At 57.6% G+C, this 21,666-nt stretch overlaps 1 protein-coding gene and 2 non-coding genes across 3 annotated transcripts; all 3 read right to left on the bottom strand.

Moving 5' to 3' along the window:
- Nucleotides 1-926: 926 nt before the first annotated feature.
- LOC129201944 (40S ribosomal protein S11) lies at nt 927-3,760 on the bottom strand. Its single transcript, XM_054813940.1, has 5 exons — nt 3,626-3,760; nt 3,149-3,280; nt 2,854-2,929; nt 1,738-1,867; nt 927-1,101 (listed from the first exon to the last, which is right to left on the bottom strand). The coding sequence occupies exons 1-5, from the start codon at nt 3,638-3,640 to the stop codon at nt 978-980; spliced, it is 477 nt and encodes a 158-aa protein (XP_054669915.1). The 5' UTR covers nt 3,641-3,760; the 3' UTR covers nt 927-977.
- Nucleotides 1,489-1,580, bottom strand: LOC129201975 (small nucleolar RNA SNORD35). The gene has a single exon (XR_008575552.1). It is a non-coding gene; the product is annotated as a small nucleolar RNA SNORD35 (small nucleolar RNA).
- Nucleotides 2,321-2,413, bottom strand: LOC129201976 (small nucleolar RNA SNORD35). The gene has a single exon (XR_008575553.1). It is a non-coding gene; the product is annotated as a small nucleolar RNA SNORD35 (small nucleolar RNA).
- Nucleotides 3,761-21,666: the final 17,906 nt, after the last annotated feature.

Raw genomic sequence — 21,666 nt, 5'->3', positions numbered from 1 at the left:
GTGAATAATTACAATTTTAGCTAGGTCTGCTTGGTGTGAAGGCAGGGACTGAGGCGTCCCTCGGCCGAGGTGATGGCAGGGCAGCAGGCTCCCACCCTGATGTGCCACGACAGACGAAGCACGCCGACACCGTCCCTGTGGAGCTGCCTGCGCCTGTGGCACGGCCAGGCCAACGCTCTGCACACAGCCACGCTGGGAGCCCCCTGAGACCACCGCCCCTCCAGCTGCCCTCCCCTACGCGAGCTCCAACCCAACTCCCTGGCACCCAGGGACGTATCTCCAGCGGTCCTTCCCCCCTGCATCCCTGGCTGACCCACTTCGGCCCAGTTTCTCCCAGGGCAGCACGAGCCAAAGGCTCCCACACAACCGCATTTTGGCCGTTCAGACGCACGTCAATACCGAAGTCACCAGGACGCAGCGTTTCTGCAAGCTGCGGGCACCAGGCCGCTCTCGCACCCCTCTCCAGCACCGACTGAGGCAGCCCTGGCGAAGGTAACGCTGCCAGCTGCCCCACGCGGGTTACAACACCGTTTCAGTGGTTCCACTCTGGTTCCCATCAAACCCCCCCCACTGCGCCATGCCATCGCTCCCTCCTGGCTTTCCCTACGGCAGGGCTCGCTCTGTGCCCACAGTGACATTTCCCACCCCCGCTGGAACCACAAGCGGCTCTCGCCTCTGGAAAAACCCACGGGAAAAGCATTTCTTCAGCAGCAACTCCCCCACGCCTGGGCACCTTCACGTGCAACACCACCACATGGCATCGTTCTCTTTAAATACGTGTTTCAGTGCTCTGAGAAACAATCTGTGCAGTCACAGCTCACCACGGGGCTTTACGTTCAAAACCATCTCGCCCCTCTCCGCAGCCTGAGGAGTTCACACGTGCCGGTGTGTCCCCACACTGTTTATTTCAGATCACACACACAGGGTACGTTTTTACAAAACTTTTATTTGTCCTTGATACCTTCCTTATGCTGTTTTTAAAACTTCTGGAACTGCTTCTTGGTACCAGCAGCCTTCGTGACTTTGAGGACATTGAACCGGACCGTCTTGCTGAGGGGACGACACTCTCCCACGGTGACAATGTCCCCGATCTGGACGTCCCTGCAAAGACAACGCTGCTATTTCAGTGGTTCTGTTTTCTGCATTTGCGGTCGGTTTGCTCTGCAGCAGAGACATTTGCGTTGCATCACACTAACGAGTAACACAGCACTGAAAGCGACCGCGGGCACCTGAAGCTGTAAAGCAAGGAGGTTTTACTAAGTGCTGCACTTCCTAAGGAGATAGCTGGACTGCAGCGCTAGCCCAGGCTTTTCTGGAAAGCCTGCCTCCAAAGACAGGCTTAGGAAACAGGCGGCAGAGAAAGAACCGCCAGCCCTGAACCCGCCCCCCGCGTTTACTTCGGAAACATCCCAGTTTTTGTCCTTTCTCAAGGACTGTAACGCTGTAGCGGTGCACGGTTTCGGAGGGCAGCAGGCTGACCAGACCCTGTCTCATGGTTCAGCAGTTGCCACTGGCGTTGTCAGCAGCCCCCTCACCAGCACGGGCTCTGAAGACCATCGTGAGTTTAGACATCACCACCAGTGAGCAGGTTCCGGGTCAGAAGCAGCCATAAACCTGCGCGTGTCACACAGACGTGCACGCTCGCTGCCGTCTCTACACAAATGGGCGTATGAGACCTGTGGAGCAGCCCGGTACTGCCACAGACCTCCCCTCCGTCGCTGGGGGGCTGGCACGCACCTGAAGCAGGGGGAGAGGTGCACAGACATGTTCTTGTGGCGCTTCTCGAAGCGGTTGTACTTGCGGATGTAATGCAGGTAGTCCCGGCGGATGACGATGGTGCGCTGCATCTTCATCTTGGTAACCACACCTGCGGCAGACGGGGGACGGGACAGGCGTGAGGGCCAGCCAGCACGCTCCGACCACGGGCAAACGTGGCTGGGGCTTGGGGCGTCGCTACAGAGTGTCTCGGAAGAGCCATCCACCAGGAACAGCAGGGACGGGTGGCGTTTGACACCGGAAGGCAGTACCCCCCAATTCCAGTAATTTCTCCTTATTTACCTCAATAACCAACGGAAACACATCCTTTGGGGGTGCTCGGAGCCCTACCAGGATGAAAGGGCTTGATTTCCACCTCACTGCCAGGCTACAACCTTCACATTTGCATTATCAACCAAATTATTTCCCTTTTTTAAGACCTTCTAAGCACACTGTGACACGCTTCCTAGAACCAACCACCCTCGTTATCTGCTGCTACGTTACATCAGCATCTGCACCACAAAACAGCACACCTGGAAGGATAACCGCCACCAACCGGTCCTTTCGGCGGGCATCAGCAAAGCCATGCGGCATTGTCGTCAAAGCCTCTTCACCATGAGACTTGGAAGACCATCGTGAGAGAATGGCATCATGTGCAGCTCAAGGACCGCAGCGGTTTCCAGGCAGTTCTGGATTGACGCTCGCAGCTCGTGGGCTTTCACAGAAGGGTTTGGGTGGGCAGGGACCTCCCAGCCCACCCAGTGCCACCCCTGCCATGGGCAGGGACACCCTCCACTAGCCCAGGTTGCCCAAAGCCCCATCCAACCTGGCCTTGAACACTGCCAGGGAGCCAGGGGCAGCCACAGCTTCTCTGGACAACCTGTGCCAGGGCCTCAGCACCCTCACAGGGAAGGATTTCTGCCTCACATCCCATCTCCATCTCCCCTCCTGCAGCTTAAACCCGTTCCCCTTGGCCTGTCACTCCCTGCCCCTGTAAACAGTCCCTCTGACTGTAAAGGTCCCTCTGACTTACCCACCCCAGGGCAGTCACGGGGTTATGTCTGTAGTGTTACGCCTTAAGGAACCCTCACAACTCACCTGACAGGATTCGGCCACGGATAGAGACATTACCAGTGAAGGGACACTTCTTGTCGATGTAGGTGCCCTCGATCGCCTACAAAGAGAAGCGGCTGTCAGCATTTGGATGGGCGGGCAGCACCGAAGCTCAGTGCCCGTGCTCAGAGGCGACACACCAACCCCACCTATAAGCAGACACCCTCGGCGGGGCCGTCACGGCCCTGGGGTTGCACTGGGCACTGATGCCAGGCCCGAGGAGCACAGCCCGGAGGGGGCTGCCCTGACCGCCCGGCTCCCGCAGACGGCCGTGCCTTACCTCCTTGGGAGTCTTGAAGCCCAGGCCGATATTTTTGTAGTAGCGGGGGAGCTTCTCCTTGCCACCCTCGCCCAGCAGCACCCGCTTCTTGTTCTGGAAGATGGTGGGCTGCTTCTGGTAGGCCCGCTCGGTCTGGGGGGGGAGAGAGGCGGGAGCATCACCGGCAGCTCCGGGGCACGGCACATCCCCAGCGCCGGGAGCAAGCCAGACCCGGGCACGGCACCACGCCGACACCGGGGCCCCAGCCGAGCCCCCCAACGCCGGGCACGGCACCTCACAGAAATCGCTCCCCCACCCCGGCCCTCAGGCCACTCGCCACCGCCCCTCGCTGGGCCGGGCCGGGCCGCAGCCCCACCGTCCCCCAGCACCCCGGGGCCGGGGGGGATGTGTCTGGGGGGGGATGTGTCTGGGGGGGGGGATGTGTCCCTGTGTCCCTGTGTCCCTGTGTCCCCGGGCCTACCCCCACGCAGCACCCACCTGCGTGTCCGCCATCTTGGGCCGCGCGGCGGAAAAGAGGCCTCGAGCCGCGCGCGGCGCCCCTTATCCCAGGGGCGGGGCGAGGGCGCCGGAAGTGATTTCACGGGACAGGAGCCGCGAGGCGGACGTCACTTCCGCCGCCGCGCCGGGGGGGAAGGGCCCGGCCCTGGAGCGGGGCCGCACGGGCGGTTTGTGCCGGTCTGGGCCGGGGCACCGCGCCCCTCAGCGCCCGCCGGACCCCCGCTCCACCCCCGCTCCCGCAGCGATGCGGCGGCGGCCCGTTCGCCCCAGTGCCTGTGTGCCCCTTCCCCCCCCGCCCGGTAGGCGCAGGCCGCCTGTCGTGCTGCAGGGCTTGGCGGCCGCTGGGCAGAAAAGGGCAGGGCCCCGCCGGCCGTCTGGCGCTTTGGCAGCGGGTTCTTGTCCCAGCTGGGCGCGGGAGATTAGGCGGGGGGAGGACGCCTGCCCCGGGAGTCCCAGGGGCTGGAGTTTAACGGGGAGAGACGTAGGTCGAGGTGATGATGTAGGCAGAAGCGAAGCGTTTCGGCAGGGCCTGTTCCGAGAGCAGGTGGGCAGCCCGGGTGATGAGAAATGAGTACAGCGGAGCACAGGCTCTACAGCACTTCAGCGGCTCGGCCGTACGTCCTGGCTCAGACACCCACAGAACAGCCCCGCTAGTGCCGCCTCACCGACTGGCGGCTTGGCTGCATCCGGGAGGTGCTGAGCTCTGACAGCAGGGACAGAAACGCAGGGGAAGTGTGTTACTGTTGATACAAAGACCCCAGTTTTGTAGCGTGCTGTGGTGGGTTGACCCTGGCTGGGGGCCAGGTGCCCCCCAGAGCCGCTCCGTCACTGCCTCTCCTTAACCAGACGGGAGAAAAGGTGTAACGAAAGGGTGGTGGGTCGAGAGAAGGACAGGGAGAGATCACTCACCTATTACCATCATGGGCAAAACAGACTGAACTTAGAGAAAAATTCATCTAATTTATTGTCAAGCAAAACAGAGTAGAGGAATGAGAGAGAAAATAAAATCTTAAAACACCTCCCCCCACCCCTCCCATCTTCCCGGGCTCAACTTCACTCCTGGCTTCAACCTCCTCCCCCTCAGCGGCACAGGGGGGCGGGGAATGGGGGTTACGGTCAGTTCATCTCACGGTGTTTCTGCCGCTTCTTCATCCTCAGGGGGAGGACTCCTCTCATCGTTCCCCTGCTCCAGCATGGAGTCCCTCTCACGGGGTGCAGACCTTCAGGAGCAAACTGCTCCAGCGTGGGTCCCCCACGGGGTCACAAGTCCTGCCAGCAAACCTGCCCTGGCGTGGGCTCCCCTCTTCACGGGTCCACCGGTCTGGCCTGGAACTTGCTCCAGCGTGGGCTTCCCACGGGCCGCAGCCTCCTTCAGGTGTCTCCACCTGCTCCGGCGTGGGGTCCTCCACGGGCTGCAGGTGGAATCTCTACACCCCCTCATCCTTCCTCCATGGGCTGCAGGGGGACAGCCTGCTTCACCATGGCCTTCACCACGGGCTGCAGGGGGATCTCTGCTCCGGCGCCTGGAGCTCCTCCTGCCCCTCCATCTGCACTGACCTTGGTGTCTGCAGAGTTTCTCACATCTTCTCACTCCTCTCTCCGGCTGCAAAAGCTCTCTCTCTAAGTGTTTTTCTTCTTCTTAAATATGTTATCACAGAGGCGCTGATTGGCTTGGCCTTGGCCAGCAGCGGGCCCGTCTTGGAGCCGGCTGGCATTGGCTCTATCAGACACAGGGGAAGCTTCTAGCAGCTTCTCACAGAAGCCACCCCTGTAGCCCCCCCGCTACCAAAACCTTGCCACGCAAACCCAATACACGTACCTGCCACCATCAGCTCCTTTGGGTGAGGGAGGGTTTAAATACAGCGGGATTTTGGTGGGAATTTCTTCCCGGTCTCAGGCTGAGGGACAAAAAATGACCAGCTGTGAGGGCACGCACTGGCAAGGGTTCTCTGGTGTACCCGTGCTGCCTGACATCCGGAAAATGGGGCCTTTTGGGTGGGTGGGCGGGCAAGGGTCTGTGCTCCTTCGAGGCCTTTTCCAGAACCTGTTACTACTGGCGCTGGACCGAAATTATTTGAGTTTTCAGTGATTGTGGCTTCCTGAGAGATGTATTGCGTGCAGCAGGGTACCTCAGAAAAGGCAGTAAATTTATCTTTACTTAGCTTTATATAAAGGCAGCAGTATAATTTAACATTATTGTGATGCAAATAAAATTATGTTAAATCAACAGCATATGGTACCCTGTCTGCTGCATGTCACGTAATTAATTGTGTGAAGATTAAAGGGAGAATAATGGCTTTTTAGAGCTCTTGGCTAAAAGGCATTTGTTGTTAGTTGTCGTCTGCCTGGTTAGGGGCAGGGCGCAGGGGAACTGGCGTGGCTGAAAGCAAAGTCACTTCTAGTTAACTCGTGCGGACAGTGACTGACTCTTGCCGCAGCAGAAGTGAGGAGGAACTGGCTCCAAACAAACAGCAGCAGGTTCTCTGTGCTGGAGCGGTGGAACTCCTCACTGAGGGATTGTGGATGTCTGAGGTTTACAGGGACCGGACAAGTTAAAAATCCGCGTGTGTTTGGCGGATATGTGTGAAAAAGGCGCAGCTCAGGAGCCTCCTCGGCTGAGAACGCGTGGCAGGAGGGCGTGGGGGAGGCAAAGCAAACCTTGCTGGGAAAGGGCTTTGGACACGGCAGGGCGCGGGGCAGGAATGTTTGTACGTGTTGGTCGCCGGGACGTTGAACTTGTGTCTGAGCGAGTGCCTAGACGGGCTCTTGCACCGGTCGCTGCGATGTCGTGGGTAGGAGCACCTCAAGGATTTTTATATTTGTTGTCTTCAAAGTCCTTTCAAACTCTCAGGGGGACAGCAGCATGAAATGGAGATATGTAACGAAATTCTTTTGAAAATTACCGTTCTTCTCTACAAGTGATCCGTAAGCTGATGAATAAATAAAGAAAATAACATTTCTTTACTCATCTGTTTGACACTGAAAATGAGACTGAGTCATCTACTGCCTTTAACTCATAACAAATCGTGGAGAGTAGAGGAATCAAAAATGATAGCGGTCTTTTTCTCTTCCAGGTGTGCAAGTGCTGTGGGTGTTTGGCAGCTGCTCAGACCAACCCGCTGCCAGGGAAGAGTCTCGTCTTCGGGTGCAGCATCCGCGGCAGCGGTTGAATTGCTGCGTCTCTGTCCGGACGAGGGAGGGAGGTGCTGATGTCAAACTGCCGAGCTTGATCCTGATGATGCAAAACAAAGCAAAAGGGAATTTCAGACAATGGCTTCATCAGGAATCCCTGATTAACCCCTGATTAATCATCAGCAGAGCACAGTGCTGTGGCTTTGAGAGAGTATGAGTAGTGGTGGGCTGCTAGAAAGTGAAGAAGGAGGCACTTCCATCGGAATATGCCATCCGGGCTGGGGGACGCAGAGTCTGCAAGAGCCTCTGGTGCCCCGAGTCGTACCGGGCATCTCCCCTCGTCCTGCGAGCAGCCAGCGGCGCGAGGCCGAGCGTTTCTTCTGAGGGCCCTCGGCAGGAAACGGCCTCAGAACACGGCGTGGGCGCAGGGGGAAGCAGCAGAGGTAACTCTGGACATTGGCCGGAGAGGCAGTTTTCCTCTGGGCGTTGTCTGGCTCTGCAAGATACCATCAAGCCTTTGTCATAAGGAAATATGCAAAATCCATATTGCCATGTCGGAGGAAACTAAAGGAAGCTTCAGTAGCTTCTGAGACTGAGCTGGGAGATCCGGTGACGACCTAGCAGTGTGTCTCTTCTGGCAGCGGGAGAGAAAGTTCTGGAGTGCTTTGAAACGATAGAGGAAGACACCAGAAAACTGCTTGTGTTTTATGACCTGCAGCATTAGGTTGTGAAGAGAGAGAGGAACTGCTGTCACTGATATTTTTTAAAATAGATTAACAGCTTCTGAACATGCTGCGTTTGGGCAGCTCGATCCTTTCCAGCTGTGGGATCCGCTCTGGGAGCAGGCTCGCTCTCAGCCTTGCTCACCTGATGGCACGGCCGGTGCTGGATCTGTGAGCGCAGCTTCTTGTTCCCAGCCGTGCTGTAACAGCAGGAACGATTCTGTGCCGATGGTCAGTACGCCCTGGGGTTGAACCGCGCAGCAGAAATTAATTCAGACTGTCTTTCCTTTTCACTCTTGCTTAATTAGATCCTGGTTCGTTGTTTCGTGTTTTCTGCGAGTGGTGTTCCTGTTGCCTGTCTGTCATGTGTCGGGTGATCAGTTACTTTATCTGTACGCTAAGCACTCTCGAGAGCCAAACATTGGTAGCATTTTGTGCTCAATGCATTTTATATTTTAACTGTTTAGTTACACACTGAACTACCTGCACATCCTCTTCCTTGCAGTACCGCAGACATCCCATTTAGACCTTTGTTAGATCGTTGATACTTATTTTCAGCATTTATTTAGTATTAACTGTCCAGTCGTCTTCATCAGCCCATTATTTCACGGTAATCTGTTTTTTCTCCAGTCAGCGGGGTGCTGTGTAAGAAGTGTCCCCGCAGAAGAGCCAGGAATGCCCTGCCAGTCCACCAGCGTGGTGCTTGAGGCTGCAGTCTCCCTGGCGCCGGCTACGGCAACACCTTTTGGTGATCTGGTGTGCCGAGGGACCCACCGACAGAGATTCCCCTGTGCCTCGGCAAGAGGCTGCAGCCTGCACGGCGTTCCTGACGCTGATGCTCCCTGCGGGCAGGTGGGATCGGTGCAGGGAATTGGCCGAACCCGTTACGAGAGAGAAAGAGACGTCTCAGCGGCGGTCTGTGTGCGGCGTCTGTTGGACGGGACGAGCCTCGGGCAGGGCTGCGTGTGGGTGTCTGTGCCAGGTATGTTGGGTTTGTGTGGCAAGGTTTTGGTAGCGGGGGGGGCTACAGGGGTGGTTTCTGTGAGAAGCTGCCAGAAGCTCCCCCTGTGTCTGATAGAGCCAATGCCAGCCGGCTCCAAGACGGGCCCACCGCTGGCCAAGGCCAAGCCCATCAGCGCCTCTGTGATAACATATTTAAGAAGGGAATAAACAGAGAGGGCTTTTGCAGCCGGAGAGAGGAGTGAGAAGATGTAAGAAACTCTGCAGACACCAAGGTCAGTGCAGAAGGAGGGGGAGGAGGAGCTCCAGGCGCCGGAGCAGAGATCCCCCTGCAGCCCGTGGTGAAGGCCATGGTGAAGCAGGCTGTCCCCCTGCAGCCCATGGAGGAAGGATGAGGGGGTGTAGCGATTCCACCTGCAGCCCGTGGAGGAAGGATGAGGGGGTGCAGAGATTCCCCCTGCAGCCCACGGAGGAAGGATGAGGGGGTGCAGAGATTCCCCCTGCAGCCCATGGAGGAAGGATGAGGGGGTGTAGAGATTCCACCTGCAGCCCGTGGAGGACCCCACGCCGGAGCAGGTGGAGGCACCTGAAGGAGGCTGTGGCCTGTGGAAAGCCCACACTGGAGCAAGTTCCAGGCCGGACCGGTGGACCCGTGAAGAGGGGAGCCCACGCCAGGGCAGGTTTGCTGGCAGGACTTGTGACCCCGTGGGGGACCCCGCGCTGGAGCAGTTTGCTCCTGAAGGTCTGCACCCCGTGAGAGGGACTCCATGCTGGAGCAGGGGAACGATGAGAGGAGTCCTCCCCCTGAGGATGAAGAAGCGGCAGAAACACCGTGAGATGAACTGACCGTAACCCCCACTCCCCGTCCCCCTGTGCCGCTGAGGGGGGGGAAGGTTGAAGCCGGGAGTGAAGTTGAGCCCGGGAAGATGGGAGGGGTGGGGGGAGGTGTTTTAAGAGTTGATTTTATTTCTCATCCCTCTACTCTGTTTTTGCCTAGTAATAAATCAGATGAATTCCCTCTCTAAGTTCGGTCTGTTTTGCTCGTGACAACAATTGGTGAGTGATCTCTCCCTGTCCTTATCTCGACCTACAAGCATTTCGTTATGCCTTTTCTCCCCTGTTTGGTGAATGAGGGGAGTGAGAGAGCGGCTCTGGGGGGCACCTGGCCTCCAGCCAGGGTCAACCCACCACACCAGGGCACGGTACCGCTGGCTCGCCCGGCGCCCCGCTGAGCCCAGAGGCGTTTTGCAGCTGGGCAGGTAGGGCACAAAGCCTGTGGGAACACATCTGGGCCCGTCTCTGTTTGCAGGTGTGTGTTGCGTCCTGGTGGAGCTGGGGAATTACTGCTGCCCATCTGCCCCTAACATCTGGCTAGAGAACAGCTGGCTAATCTCGAGCCTGCGCTCGTCCTCAGCAGTCTCTGCTTTTCGAGACCGGGAAGCTGGAGCGGTCCCTACTCCAGCCTTTTCGCTTGATAAATTCCTCCCAGGCTGGGTGAGCAAGGGTGCTCCGAAACCACAAACCCCGCCGGGCTTTATAAGGTCTCCGGACAGAGCCGGGGGAGCGCGTCCCTCCTGCACGTGGAGAGCAGGGCAGAGCTGCGCTGGGGACGGTACCGCTCTGCAGCCGTGCGTCCTGCTCCCGAGCAGAGCCAGGGAGCCCTGCGGGATCACCGACAGCTTCGCAGCAGCCACCCGGCAGAAACGGGGCATCGGCCAGCCCTGCTCAGGGTCACCAGGAGCACGGTGTGGGGCAGACAAGTCCAGGACGAGACGGACTTGTATCAGCAATGGTGTGGCCAGCAGGACCAGGGCAGCGATCGTCCCCCTGTACCTGGCTCTGGTGAGGCCGCACCTCGAGTGCTGGGTTCAGTTTTGGGCCCCTCAGCACCAGAAGGACATTGAGGTGCTGGAGCTTGTCCAGAGAAGGGCAACGGAGTGGGGAAGGGTCTGGAGCACAAGTCTGATGAGGAGTGGCTGAGGGAACTGGAATAGGATGAGAGGAAACGGCCTCAAGTCGTGCCAGGGCAGGTTAGATTGGAGATTAGGAAAAACTTCTTCACCCAAAGGGTTGTCAGTCCCTGGGACAGGCTGCCCAGGGAAGTGGTGGGGTCACCGTCCCTGGAGGCATGTAAAAGACGTGGAGATGTGGTGCCTGGGGACGTGGTTTAGTGGTGGGCTGGGCAGTGCTGGGGTAATGGCTGGACTCCATGATCTTAGTGGTCCTCCTTTTGCAGCCTCAATGATTCTGTGATTCCATGAGTTCGAGGCAGATAACCCACAGCCTTCAGCACGTACCACGTCCGGGTACCGGGACAGCCCGTTTCTGTGCAGCGTGCAGGGAGATGCTCGGGCCCTGCCGTGCCACCCGCCCCGCGGTGCTGCCCGCGCTGAGCTCTCGCAGGAGGCGGGGTGCAGATGACAGCACCCACGTTCTCAGCTGCAATGGGGAGGGTCGTCGTGGCGGTCTGACCCCCTTGACACCCGTTTTCCCCACCCTACCATGCAGCTTAGCTCTTCAATAGTTGTTTTTTTTTTCCTGGTTCTCAAGTCTGGTGTGATTTTAAGGCTCCTGTGTGTCCCTGACGGAGAACTGGGGTGACTGGAGGAATTCTCTGATCATTGGAAAAGGGCTAACGCAACGCCAGTCTTTGAGAAGGAAAAGGAGAGTCCAGAGGGTTACGGACCGGTCAGCCTCAGCCTGGAACGAGCGTGGAGCGTGTCCTCTCGTGTCCCTGGCTCAAACGGATGAAGCACAGGAAGGCAATCGAGAGCCGCCAACACGGGTTTTACCAACAGCAAATTGTGCCTGACCAAGCACAAAGTTAAGGCTGTAAGTGCTTTAAAGCAGTAGCCCATTAAATATTTTGTCTGTTATCTTCTGGACATCCCTCCTGTGAACGTCTCATTAGATCTTGCGGTGGTGACTAACAGCCCTGATGAGGTTTTCTGGAGCAGACGGTGCATTGCCGGCGCCGGTGCAGGGTGTGTTCAGGGCTGGCGGTGTCAGTGCCCCGGCACCCGGAGCTGGCTGTGGGGTGAAGCTTGTTTGGGGGTCCCAGGAGCTTGAGAGAGTTGGTGCACGTTGCTCTCAGGGCTAGGGTGACTGCGGTGGTGTTTTGGGCAAACGAACTGTCCGTTTTCCACAACGCCCCGTGGAGAGCTTGAGAGAACTCTGCATCGCGAGTCAGGACACGGGTGGGGAAAGCCACCCTGAGCCGCTGTCCTGTCTCTAACTTAATTTATCCCGTGGCTGTTCCAGCCAAGAATCCCATCGCAGGAGCCTGTCATCCGTCTAATCCATGACTGAGGAGGCGGGGGAGAGCCGGTGGGATTTCACTGACGCCTGGAGAAAGCCCGAGCAGGACACCTCCAGGTGCGGGCCCCCCGCGCGCAGCTGGTGCGGACCAGGGGGTGAATTGCCAGCGCTCGCGGCTGCGGCTTCGTTCTCCAGTTGTGATGTCTGCTGTGAAGGACCGTGGAAAAGGCCGTGCAGACCTCTGAACGGCCATCGGACTGTAACGGCCTGGCGTCTTCGGGGTGTTGGGCAGGGCGAGGGGCGGGCTGAGATGGGTTATTACCAGGTGCTGAGTGTCTGGGTCTGCTCAGGGGAATCACTCCCTGGCACCTCTTAGGAGGGAGCGTCGGTCTGGCGTTGTTCTCGCCGTGCCCACAACCCACGCCGCGGGAGCTTGCTCCAAGGTCTGGCCCCCCTGCTCACCAGGGACCGAAACCTCGGGCGGTTCGGTGCTGTCAGGCAGAAGAACGGCGTCTGGCAGTGCAGAGGGGCTTCTACTTCTGGCTTCGTGCTTTCCGTGGAGGGAGAGCGGACGCCTCTAAGGCAGTTTGCAGAGGGGGAGCTGGCGGTCCCGCAGGAGCGAGACGTGCAGAGCTCCAGGAAGGGCAGTGGGGGGAAGGAGATTGCAACCCCGGCTGGTGCTGCCCTGGGAATACTTCTCCCTCCTGATGGTGCATCGTTGTCCTGATAAAAGACAGAGGGCAGCTGAATTTCAGCCAGTGTCCGGAGTGTTGACTATCCTATCAAATGTAGTTAGCCAAATCGTTGTCCCTACCGATGCAGTTCTCCCAAGGGGGACAACGGCAGAGGGACCCGCTTTTAGGGCAGCAGGTTCCCCTGTTCGGAAAGCCCATCTGTCAGCGCAGTGCTCCAGCCAGCACCACCGCACGGACTTTCTCCACACTAAAAACGCGGTTCAGGGCATCGCTTTGCCCTGTCCTGTGCTCCGGCTCTTGCCCCACAACGTGCCCCTTTTCCCACCGTCCCGGGTGAGCCTCGCACGCCCAGAGCAGCGAAACCGCCTCTGGGTGGCAAAGTGTTGGGAAATGCTTCTTGGAGTCCAGGACTGACTTTTGATAGCCAGCTAATTGGGGCAATCCCAGTTTGCTCAGTACACCAGGTTTCACAGGGAAACCAGTAAGGACCTCCAAACCAACTGGAGAATCTTCCGCACCATCACTCCCTGTCCCTGTACGCTGGGTCCCGTGTCCTCTGCTGCTGCTGCTGCTGCTGAAGCACTTTGCTCTCTGTTTTCCAGTGCAAATGTGTGACCATTGCTGTGGCTCTCGCAGGTCTGTGTGACGTGGTTAGTTGGGAACTTACGGATTGTCATTAAGCACTGAAGACCTAGTGACATTGATGGTAATTGCATGACCTTAGCTTAAACTTTGAGGCTTGTTCAAATAGTCCAAGCCTGAAGCACAGCTAAAGGCTCAAACCCAGTCAGTCCCAGTCCATATCCACAGGTCCGTGGCTCACGTACTGCCCTGAGCAGGCGGACGCAGCCAGAGTTCTTGTGGCTGTATTGCAAACCGTTTATGTTCCCATCCTAGGCAATCTTCTGTTCGCCTGAAGTCTAGTATCTTGACCTCAGATAGGCTCCAAGTCCTTCCTCTACTCATTACTGTTTGAGATTTTGAAACCTAGCAGATTTAAAAGTTGCTTTGCAGTGGCACTCACTGCACAATGTCCTGAAGTCCTGCAGAGAGAATGCATGATGCATTCTTCAGATGATTTGCAGCCCGGGCACAAAGACAGTTAAGTAGGGCAACAGCAACTGAGCAATCAGCAAAACATGTTTATATATTATTTATACAAAACTATAGTCCAGCTGAGGCTGCAGACTGTGTATTATAGAGGGCTTTTAAGGACGCGTGTGTGGAAAGCTCCTTACAGCCTTGGCTTGGCGATGGCTCTGGGCTGTCCTCTGGGAAGGGCTTTCCCAGGTCACGCTAACGTCTTCCCCTGGCTTTACGTGAAAGCATCCAGAAGAAACTTTCAGAGGGGAGCCTTTCTCTCAAGCTAAGGTGCTCGAGGTCCTGCGGTGGATTTCTGTTGTCTTCACACCACAGGTGTGGGGGTTTGGCGTGGGGCAGATCAGCCGGCAGAGATCAGCCGGGATGATGCTCGAGCGAGGAGCTGCCCTGCGGCCGAACCGGGGCGGAGGGATGGAGGAGAGCCCTGGCCTGGGGCCGTGAGAGCGGCACGGGTGCTGAAGGCATGGCAGAGGGTGAGCGAACCCTTGGGTGGGACGGGGCAGTGGGTGCCGGGGTGCCGGCGTACAGGCAGTGCCGATGGTCGGGTGCTGGTGGTGGTCGGGCTGGCACAGGCCAGTTTCACCCACCGCAGCTGTGTGCTGGCTGTAAGTGTGCGGATGGCGTTGCTTCTGCAGAACAGCAGCCTGTTTGCCAAAGTGGGCGTTAGTGCGACAATTAATATCAATTAGTGTATTAGCAATGCTGCTCTGACAACCATGACCGTCCCAATCCCGGCCGTTGCTGCAAGATGGCTTTGTATCTCAGAGGAAAGCGCATTGCCAGGTAACGATCAGTTCCATGGCCGTTAGGAAAGCATCTGGGGCAGGCAGGCACTGCACCACAGAACCCCAGATGGGTTTGGGTGGGCAGGGACCCCACAGCCCATCCAGTGCCACCCCTGCCATGGGCAGGGACACCCTCCACCAGCCCAGCTTGCCCAAAGCCCCATCCAACCTGGCCTTCAACACTGCCAGGGAGCCAGGGGCAGCCACAGCTTCTCTGGGCACCCTGTGCCAGGGCCTCAGCACCCTCACAGGGAAGGATTTCTGCCTCATCTCACTGCTGCTGGACCAGAAGATGCTCAGCAGAAAGGACAAGATCAATCACAGCGAAGATGTACAAGGGTTTGTGGAGAGCCAGCTGTATGCTGACAACAAAAAGGATCGCGCAACATCGAGGCTGAGCGGGACGAGTGCGGCAGGATCAGGAAGGATGGCGTTAAAAGCAAACATCATGCGCTAATGGCAGAGCGGGTCAAGAAAGCATCTTGTCACGTCAAGTAAACAAGAGCCCCTTGCTTAGAGACGCATAACACTTTTGTGTTTCAGCGCACATGGCTTGCGTTCCCGGCTGTTGCTGCCGCAGCTCACAGATTTTAGAGGCCGTGTGTACGAAGTGAGCAGGAGGAGCAGAACGCAGGAGTTTGCTCAAGTGTTTATTGGGCTTGATATTGGTATGTGCCCTCGCCAGCTGCTTCCCTGCCGCTGTCTCAAAATCTCTGTGCTTGTCTTCTGTACCAGAAGAAATGACATGCTCAGCCCTCAATTATCTCCTTATTCTGAGCTAAAAAGTCGGACTCTGTAAGAGACCTCCGAAAGGAAACGGGGGCTGCCCAAGAGAGAGCTTTGGCCGTCACACAGCTCGACGGCCGCCACCTTTGCAGAGCTGTCGTCAGAGCGTGGTGCCGCTCCGTGACGAGGCACCCGTGAAAGAGCCGAGCGTTGCCCGAGGTGCTGCGGCTCCATGACCATTGTCTGTCTGTCTGCTGGACGGGTCACGTCAGCGTGAGCACAGGCGGGCAAAGAGGCGTTTATCTGGAAGGCTTAGGAAATTAGGGACTGTCTGGAGATCCTTAGAGGGAGAAATTGCATCTCCCTGGAAATTTCCTGAAGATTTAAGAAAAGAAGCAATGCTGCTGTTTATGCCAACAACGCAATAATCCAAATTAATAAGTAAAGCTTTGCTCAAAAGTTACTTGTGTTTACCTTGTACCCAGGTACCAAATGCTGCAGAAACACCGTACTGCACGTTTACTGTTCTTCCTTAATGTGTGTCTGCAAGGAGGCCCCAGGCAGACTCGATGTCTAAGTCAGGGCAGCAGAGAGAAGAGAGTGCCGTGGATGAGCACCAAGTGTAAATGTGAGGGAAATTAACTTCTTCTGTTGCAAAGAAGGCTCAGACGTTCAGACTCTTTCCCATACCTAACTTGGCTTCTGTCTCATCGTTATACACAGGATTACCTTCTGCTTGGAGAGCCCTAAAACATAGCGCTTCCCTTTCTCACCAAATAATTGTAAGCCATGAAGTAGATGGAGGAATAGATCCTCAGAGCAGACATCGAGGTTTGTCGCGGCTGAGCAGGCGTGGAGCTGGAGGTAGTCTGCCTTCCCGACGACGATACCGCTGTGCAGGGGAACCCGGCGCAGTCGCTTGCGATACATTTTTTTCCCCAGCAGACATTTCTCCCACTGCTATGCAAATCGTCGCAGCACTGCTGCAAGTCTGGATGTGCCGTACCGAGTGCTCGCCCACGCGTCTGAGCGAGCTGTGGAAGGTGGCAGAGAACTGTATCGACACCTTGACATTTTTGATGACATTTTTGATGACAGCTTTGGTCAACTTCGGCTGCCCACTGGGTTGACAGCTTGGGTTGCCCAGAGAGGTCGTGGCGTCTCCGTCCTTGGGAGCACCGTTGGGATGTGGTCCTGGGCAACGGCCCCGGGTGGCCCAGCCTGAGCAGGGGCTTGGACCAGATGGACCCCAGAGGTCCCCGCCAGCCTCAGCCAGTCTGCGCGTCTGTGAACTTTGCAGTTCTCCTCAGCAAAGGTTATTTTGGAATTGCCGAACCTCGTTCCTGCCCTGCCAAGGACCGACGTCTCATCCTGCGTGCTCCTGCCAAGGTGCTGACCCATGGGCCACTCCTGAAGTCCTTTCCCCCTTCTCCACCCTCCAGCCAGCAGCCCGATGGCTGCGAGGGGGTGGGATGGAGCAGGGAGGCCAGAACCTCCTGGCACCGGCTGCGGACGGGCACCAGGGCACGGGAACGGCTCCGCAAGGCGGCAGCTTCGCAGCTGGGACCGGAGAGGGGGCTGCGGTGAGCGGTGGGAGTGTGGGAGGTCTCACACTGCTCCTGCCTCCGTGCAGCCTCCCAGCCGCTCCCACCGCCAGCGAGGGGGATGCTCCCCGGAGAGCAGCCCATGGCGTTTCTTCTGCCCTGGAGTGAGTAGCGCTGGGCAGCACAGGCACGCCAGGCAGTGCGGGGGCTGCGGGGGACGGCGTGTGGCTGTTCAGCACGGGAATTTAGTAGATCAGATGCTAGTCCGTCTCTTGGATCCATCCAGCTTTACGGAGAGCGGGGATTAAGCCAAAGGAGAAATGAGAAATTAATGTAATGTCCCAGACAGTGCAGCTGGGCGGGAATCGCCTGAGGACGGCACCGCTCCTTGGCTGGAGCGTCGTCACCCGAACCACGGGCCAGCAGCAAGGACTGGCCCAATGGCTTCGTGCTGCTTCTGTTGCCCTGAATAAAAGGTGTTTTTCTCTGCTTACGGAGCAAAAGGCTCCCCCTTGCAGGCTGTTCCCTCGGAGGTGCTCTGGCAGTGACACAGCTGTAGGGAAGAGCTTGGGGTGCTTTATGAAAAAACATTCATTGTTATTTATGTGCTCGCTGAAACTGTTTTTGAGTTGGCCCAGACTTAACCTCAAACCATTTGAAATTGCACTGATTTGGCTTTTGAATGCTGCTTTGTGGTCTGCTGGAAGGTGAGCACCGACTCCAGCGTCATGGCCGGGGAACACCTTTACCTTCGCTCGCCAAGGCAAACGCTGCTCGGACTGCTTTGTGCAACCTGCTCTGAAAGGTGCTCCTCCATGAAGGGCACAGAGGCTGCCAGGGTGGCCGCAGCGGGCTGCACCAGCGGCAGGCGGGAGGACAGCGGAAGGGCTGGCAAGCAGCGCCCGCTGAAGTTTGATGACGAAACGCGATGTTCTGTATCTCGCTTTGCTGTCCTGACAGCCACGATGACAGCGCTTGCTTTATCCATCTGCTGCTCAGGTCTCGATGTCGATCCTGCAGGTCTCCATCCCGCCGTCAGAGGAGTCGTGAGCTGTTCCCAGCTCTGCGATTCCCATTCCCGATGGATCCGGGGCCACATCCAGGGATCCTCAGGACCCTGCCTCTCCCACTGCACTGGGCTGGCACCAGTGTGTGGGCATTTTCTGCCCACGCTTTCCTAACTGCGTGGATGGGGAGCTGCTGCCTGAAGCCCCGGCGCTAGCAGCGATCCACGGGCTGCTCCGGAAGCCTCGGTCCCCTCCCACGCCTTAATGCCCTAATTATTTTCTCCTTGGGAGATTAACCAGAGCCTTTATTCCCCAGAGCAATTAGTCCTTCTCCTTCACTCCTGTGCTTTCCTTAAGAAGATTTATTGGGCTAATGTGCCGGTCTTGTGAATTATCCCGACAAGCCTGGTTTTAACAACCAAATCATAACTTTTATCGGAGAATAAGGACGTCTAAGATGGGGGGTGGCCTGACCCATCTCTGAGCCCCGCTGGGAGCTTTTGCTCCCTGTGACGTTCCTGCTGAGTGATTGCCCATCAGCAATGGCACCGTGAACAGCTTGTGTTTAAAAGCCTTCCCTCTTAATCCCTTCCTTAAGCCCTTCCGACGACAGCCGGCAAGCTGCCGTGCTCAGGCGTGCTGTGGTTTGGGTTTTTTGGGGGAAGGAGCTCCCCGGCAGCGGCGGGGGGAGCGATCCGTGTCCCCTTGCTGGGCACGGGTACCCCCACGTTTCAGAGCCGCACTGAGACTCCTGATTTTTTATCTCGCGCTGAAAGCTCGCAGAAACTGCAGTGTCGGAGGCCAAGCGACCAGACCCCTTCGGGAAGCAGAATCGGGGCTTTTTGTCCTTTTTCCTCTTCCCCAGACTCCTGAGGAGGAAGCCCCTGGTCGCGGGCTGCAGGGGTGGAGAGTTGCATCTCCTGGCAGTGAGCGCTGCCGCATCGAGGACAGAGCAGCCGTTAATCACCCCGGAGGTGTCCGGGGCCAGAGCTATGACTGTGGCTGTGGTCTGAGCGCAGCGAGACGGCACGGCTTCTGCCTGGCAGGGGAGAGCCCGCCTGGCACGGGCAGCGGCGCCGGCAGAGCCAGCGGTGATTGCACGGCCCTGGACGGATCCCTCGGTCAGCCCAGGCACCGCAGCACCGAACAAACGGCGCCTGCGCCAACCTAGATACGAGCTAGGGGCAACTTCATTAATTACTTCAGTTTCAGGGTGCACTTGATCAACTTTGTCTCTTCATCCAAGTTTCTCAAGGTCGGTGCCTTTCAGATGAATTTTGGAATGAATTCCCCCATCAGGAAGCTCAGTTATTCCACTTTGTGCTTGCTTCAGCTGACTAAGAAAACTCCGTGGCCCTCGTGCCATGGGAAGTTGACCTGCCAGCCTTCAGACTGGCCACGACACCTCAGCCTACGAGTGCAGAGTTTCCAAATGCATTTGCGGGTCTGACAGGTCCCCCGATTTCCAGGTGGGGAGCTGCCTGGGGCGATGTCTGCGAGCGAGGGGGACAAATCCCTGTTTTCGTCACCCTTCCACAGATGGGCAATGATCACCTTTTCCAGAGGGGCACACCCCAGCACGCTGAGAACAATCTCAGCACTGTTTTGCAGGTTCATTTTGAATAAATAAACTGAATTTGCAGGGCAGGACCCTGACGCCTTTGCTCAGCTTTCCAAGCCGGAGCCGTGGCTCGCTCAGCACCGCAGTTTCCCTGGCTGCTCCGGACATGGCCGAAGTGCAGCACGTGTCTGTGCCGGTCTGCAGGGACACGGGGATCCCGCGGTCCTTTGGCTTTCTGGGGTCCCCCGCCAGCCAGCCTGACCCGGAGCAGGCGTTTGCTGGGTGCTGCCCAAACCTGGGCTGCATGTCCAGCAGTGTGACCAGCAGGTCGAGGGAGGGGATTCTGCCCCTCTGCTCCGCTCTGCTGAGACCCCCCTGCAGTGCTGCGTCCAGCTCGGGGGTCCCCAGCACAAGAAGGACATGGAGCTGTTGGAGAGAGTCCAGAGGAGGCCACGGAGATGATGCAAGGGCTGGAGCACCTCTGCTCTGGAGACCTCAGGCTGAGAGAGTTGGGGTGGTTCAGCCTGGAGAAGAGAAGGCTGCGGGGAGACCTTAGAGCCCCTTCCAGTCCCCAAAGGGGCTCCAGGAAAGCTGGAGAGGGGCTGGTGCCAAGGGCAGGGAGTGACAGGCCAAGGGGAATGGCCTGAAGCTGCAGGAGGGGAGATGGAGATGGGATGTGAGGCAGAAATCCTTCCCTGTGAGGGTGCTGAGGCCCTGGCACAGGGTGCCCAGAGAAGCTGTGGCTGCCCCTGGCTCCCTGGCAGTGTTGAAGGCCAGGCTGGATGGGGCTTTGGGCAAGCTGGGCTAGTGGAGGGTGTCCCTGCCCATGGCAGGGGTGGCACTGGAGGGGCTGGGAGGTCCCTGCCCACCCAAACCCGTCTGGGGTTCTATGAAATGTGGGTGGCTCAGCGCAAAACACAGGAGAACGGCAGCTTGTCGTGCTGCTGTGGGAGGCTGCTTGGTGATGATAATATCAGTGTGTATATATATACATATATTTTCAATTTTTTTAAATGCGGTATGATGCCTAATGAGGGATGTGTTTTATCAGCTGAAGGGTCAGTTAATATACTGTGCTAGCGCATACATTGATATTTTATCAGGCTTTAAAAGCAGAGCTTGTACCAGAATGGAAATATAAACCACAACTGAGGAGTAAAAAAAAAAGCCCAAAACAAATCAAAGTAATAAACTGCAGAGTAATGAAAGATATTTCCTTTGGCAGCGGGCGTGATTTAATAAACTCGTAGGACAGAGCAGATTGCTGTGATTGCAGCTGGGGAGACGTGGCCCCGTGCCCGCTGTCTCCGAGCACCTTTAGCAGCCTCCCAGCTCCATCCTGAAGCGCGGCAGGCGTTTGTCCCCAGGGATCGAACCCCAGGATCGGCTCTCTCCATCCGCGTGATAAATCGCAGGATGCTCAGCATCAACCCAGCGCCCCATTGCACCGTGCCCTCCTGCCTGGCGTCTCTGCCTGCGGGGGGTCCATGGCTGACGTGGGGGACTTCGGGCTCTTGAATCTTTGGGGTTTGCCTGGCGGGGCAGGGGAAGGAGATGGCGACAGCTCCCCCAGCCTGCGTTGGCCGTGGGCAGAGGGCTGGAGAAACGATGCTCCCGCAGACCATGCGAGCCATCATTTCGTTATTTCCTCCGCTTCAGGATGTATTTGGCCAACTTCTTGTCTTCTGCATCCAAGTTTCTGAAGGTCAGTGTTTGTCAGAAGCGGCGCTGGGATGACCCCCCCCACCAGGATGCTGCATTAAGCCCGGGTGCTTTTGCTGGCTCTCCTCCCGCAAGCACCCAATGTAAACACGCACTAAAACCCGAGACCGAGAGAAATGGCGAGCCACAAACCACCAGTGAGGCACCATCTCATCTATCTTGGGGACTAGCGCTTTTGCCAAGCCAAGCCGGTGACTTATTTCTCTTTTGCTTGCACCCCCTGCGTCAGACCCCAATGATTTTGGCGAGGCTGCGTTTCAAAGACTTCGAGATGTGCACAGTGGCCATAAAGCCGAGGTGACTTTCCTGCTAGGTCGTGTCGTGGTCCTTCCCATCTCCTCCTGGTCCTTCGCTGCATTTCAGGGTGGTGGGAGGATTTCCGTGGTCTCAGGGTGACACAGCCGCGCAGACAAACTTGGAACCCGAATCTCAGGGGAGAGGGAAAAGCGTCACTCGCACTGCAGCAGTGGGTGCAGCGATGCAGCCGGCCCGCATGGGGCTGAGCACGGGGCTGTGCACGGCTGCAGTCCTGGCTCTGCCACGTTGGGACATCCCCTGCAAAGCTCCTGTACCCCTTCTGCCCTGTGGTCCCATCCCGGCTGCCCACATCCCGGCTCCAGCTGCTGCTCTGGAGGCAGCTCCCTGTGTCGGTGCTCTCCTGGCCAGCACCCATGGGTGTCCCCGCCGTGACGGGCTCTGCTGCGCCTGGAGTCAACCCCAGCCCCTACATGGGATGGGGAAGAAAGCCGCCGTCCGCGTGACGTGCTGTCGTTGCTTGCTTTAGTCTTCAGAGGTGACCGTTGCCAT

The sequence above is a fragment of the Grus americana genome, chromosome 1 (assembly GCF_028858705.1).
Source record: "Grus americana isolate bGruAme1 chromosome 1, bGruAme1.mat, whole genome shotgun sequence".
In the NCBI taxonomy this organism is placed as follows: Eukaryota; Metazoa; Chordata; class Aves; order Gruiformes; family Gruidae; genus Grus; species Grus americana.
Note: the sequence above shows the minus strand (reverse complement) of the source record. Positions and strands in the feature narration are given on the sequence as shown.

Excerpts from the sequence above, each read along its gene's own strand:
- LOC129201944 (XM_054813940.1), bottom strand. Across the intron at positions 2,930-3,148 it reads GCTTCAAGACTCCCAAGGAG|GCGATCGAGGGCACCTACAT; the intron begins GTAAGGCACGGC and ends TTCTCTTTGTAG. Across the intron at positions 1,102-1,737 it reads CACCTCTCCCCCTGCTTCAG|GGACGTCCAGATCGGGGACA; the intron begins GTGCGTGCCAGC and ends TTGTCTTTGCAG.